Here is a 3,689-nt window from a genome sequence, read left to right as displayed (position 1 = left end):
TCTTAAGAAGTTGAGGTCGCAATGTAGGGTGATTGGCATAGGGCATGGCGGAGAGAATTTGTCGAAGTGCTCCGTGGAGCTCGATTTGTACACAAGGAAACGAAGGTTGGTTCTTTCCTGCTCGGCTCTCGTGCTGCCGAGCTTGTCCTCTTATACTCCAGCTCCGTCGTCTAGACACATACCTCTTCCGGATATTGATATTGATAGCTTGGCTGATCCATTGTTCTATAGGGCTGATTCAATAGACTTAATTCTGGGCTCTGATGTGTGTTCGAGGATAAAGATACCTTCGGAGTCATTTGTCTACAATGACCTGTTCTTTCAGAACACCCATTTTGGATGGGTGTTTTCTGGACCCAGCTGTGCTGTGTCCTCGAATCAGATTCATATTCACAATGTGAATTTGGAGAGTATTCTTAAATCATTCTGGGAGCAGGAGGAAGTCCTCCCAAGGAGGAATTTGACTACCGAGGAGGTAGCATGCGAGACATATTTTAGGAATACCACTATTCGTGGTGAGTCCGGTAGGTATAGGGTCAATTTGCCTTTTAAATCGATTTTGAGGGATGGGTCGAGTCCGACTCTTCAGAATAACGCTCAGAGTGCTTTTCGTCGTCTGCGACAGCTTGAGATATCCTTCTCCAAGAAGCCGGTGTTCGGTGGGGACTACAGAAGTTTTATGCAGGAGTACGAGTCTCTGGGGCATATGTCTAAAGTAGGGATTTACCCGACTGACGTTAGGATGGACTCTTATTTTTTGCCACATCATGGTGTGTTGAGGGAGAGTAGTAGTACGACCAAGCTCCGCGTGGTATTCGATGGCAGCAGCCATATCGGTGACAACAAATCTCTCAACGAGGAGTTGTCTCCTGGACCTGTTCTTCAGAACGATCTTCCAAGTGTTCTCATCAAGTGGCGAAGGCATAGAATCGCGTTTAGTGCGGACATCGAAAAGATGTTTCGCCAGATAGATGTTCACGAGGGTCACAGACGGTATCAGCAGATTCTATGGCGTCGCAGTCCTTTGGACGAAATTTCTATCTACGAATTGAATACTGTCACGTATGGCACGACTTCGGCGCCTTATCTGGCTATTCGGGTGCTACGAAAACTCGCCGAGGACTTTGAGTCACGTTATCCGGAGGCTGCTAGAGTATTGGTTGAGGACTCATATGTCGACGATGTTATTTCTGGCGCAGATTCTTTGGAGGACGCAATCCCGCTGTACAAAGACTTATCTTCCCTTCTGAGAAAAGAAGGTTGTAACCTTCGGAAATGGATAACAAATTCTAAGGAATTGCTCTCGCAGATACCAGAGGGGGACAGGGAGACTAATGCCACTTTGGACTTTGACCGCGGTCATGTCGTTAGGACCCTGGGTATTCAGTGGGATACTAGCGCTGATTCGTTTTCGTTTAGGGTCCGCGAGACTCTACGATCCTTTGGGATGGCTTACGCCTTCGACTGTCAGGGCAAAGTCACTTTTTAAACAGCTCTGGGAGCACGGAGTGGACTGGGATGATAAAGTTCCACACGATATTGAGGCACAGTGGTTGAAGTACAGGACTTCTCTCTCGGAGTTGTCTAAACTGGCAATTCCACGATGGATTCAGTGGTCTCAGGACTGTCAGACTGAGCTTCATTGTTTTTGTGATGCATCTACCACTGCGTATGCGGCAGTGGTATATGCACGGATTGCTACTCCCACTGGCTTATTTGTCAACATGCTTCAGGCTAAGTCCAAGATTTCTCCCATTAAGACCATTTCTATACCCAGGTTGGAATTGTGCGCTGCCACACTTGGCGTGAATTTGGCAGAGAGGGTTAGGGAATCACTTGTCGATTTACATGTGCGGGATATGTTCTTCTGGAGTGACAGCTCCACCGTTCTCAGCTGGATTCGGAAGCCTCCGTCGAATTGGAATGTCTATGTGGCGAATCGTGTTGCCGACATTCAGCGTATGAGCAACCCTGTGCAATGGAGATACGTTCCCTCCTCCCTGAATCCAGCGGACTGTGCCTCCAGAGGCATACTTCCTGAGGAATTAGTTAACCACCATTCGTGGTGGTATGGACCTCAATTTCTTTATGAGTCACGATCGTCATGGCCCGTAAATCTCCCAAATTTGGTGACCTCAGAGGAGGAAAGGAGTGCAAAGATTTCGTCAAATGTGACTATTGATAAGGTGTACCCGGAGATATTCTCTAGATTTTCGAAATTGCGATTGTTGTTGAGGGTGACGTCTTTGTGTTTTCGATTTGCAAATAACTGCAGGAATCCCGGCATGAAGGTCACTGGTCCCCTGTCACTGGGGGAGACCAATGGGGCTATGAGATCACTAGTTAGAATTTGCCAGGGGATTGAATTCCCCAATGAACTTTTGCAACTTTTGAATTCAAAGCCCATGAAGAGTGGCTCCATTTTGAAACTGATGCCCTTTGTCGATGAAGAAGGTATTATTCGCGTTGGTGGCCGACTTCAAAATTCGAATTTTCCATACGACATGAAACATCCCATGATTTTGACCAAATCTAGCCCCCTATCGTATTTTATTGTTAGCGATGCTCATGAGCGGACTCTACACGGTGGTGTCACACTGACCATGTCTTTTGTGAATAGGAAGTTTTGGATTGTTTCAGGCAATCAACTTGCTAAACGCGTTATACATAATTGCATGCGTTGCTTCAGATACTCCGCTAAGACTGTTCAACAGGTTATGGGCAATTTGCCGCGTGTGCGATTGACTATGACAAGGCCATTTAAGCACAGCGGAGTCGACTATGCGGGACCCATACCCATCAGGAACTCGAATTTGCGATCTTCTTCCGTGTCTAAGGGTTATATATGCCTTTTTATTTGTATGGTGACTAAGGCCGTTCATCTTGAAGCTGTATCCGACCTTACCACAAATGCATTTCTGGCCGCATTTAGGCGTTTCATTTCTCGACGGGGCACATGTACGGATTTATACTCTGACTGTGGCACAAATTTTGTTGGGGCTTCGAAAGAGCTACAGGTTCTATGTAATCGAGGTCGGAAGTCATTGCCTGAGGAACTTCGTCATTACTTGAGCATTAACTCCACTACATGGCACTTTATCCCACCAGCCTCCCCCAATTTCGGTGGCCTGTGGGAGGCTGGCGTGAAATCTGTTAAATACCATCTTAAGAGGATTGCAAATGATCGAAACCTTACCTTTGAGGAGTTAACAACCCTTTTATGTCAAGTAGAGAGTTGTTTAAACTCACGCCCCCTCTGCCCCTTGACATCTGATACATCGAATTTCGATGCGCTCACTCCTGCACATTTTTTGGTAGGCGAGCCAACGACAAGCCTGCCAGAGGAATCTCTATTGGACTGCAACCCCAATCTACTTACTCGTTGGAAGAATGTTGAAAGGCTAAAGCAACATTTCTGGAAGAGATGGCACCACGAATATTTAAACCGTCTACAGTCACGCCCGAAATGGTTGAAAAGTAAGATAGATCCTAAAGTTGGCGATTTGGTGCTGATAGCGGATGAACGTTGCGGACCAGGTCAATGGAATTTGGGTCGCATTAAGGATACACATCCAGGACCTGATGGAAAAACAAGGGTGGTATCCGTTCTAATAAAGAACAAAATTATCAAAAGACCAGTTAATAAAATTTCTCTACTTCCAGATAACGAACCTTTAACACAACCATAA

The 3,689-nt window shown here is 46.2% G+C and overlaps 1 protein-coding gene across 1 annotated transcript; it reads left to right on the top strand.

Moving 5' to 3' along the window:
* The first annotated feature begins 1,724 nt into the window (after positions 1-1,724).
* On the top strand, positions 1,725-3,689 carry LOC131994720 (uncharacterized). Its single transcript, XM_059361559.1, has one exon. It carries the CDS (start codon positions 1,725-1,727, stop codon positions 3,687-3,689), a length of 1,965 nt encoding a protein of 654 aa, XP_059217542.1.

Source organism: Stomoxys calcitrans, chromosome 2 (genome assembly GCF_963082655.1).
Source record: "Stomoxys calcitrans chromosome 2, idStoCalc2.1, whole genome shotgun sequence".
In the NCBI taxonomy this organism is placed as follows: Eukaryota; Metazoa; Arthropoda; class Insecta; order Diptera; family Muscidae; genus Stomoxys; species Stomoxys calcitrans.
This window is presented reverse-complemented; position numbering and strand designations above follow the sequence as displayed.

Excerpts from the sequence above, each read along its gene's own strand:
- LOC131994720 (XM_059361559.1), top strand. The coding sequence starts at position 1,725 with ATGCTTCAGGCTAAGTCCAAGATTTCTCCCATTAAGACCATTTCTATA.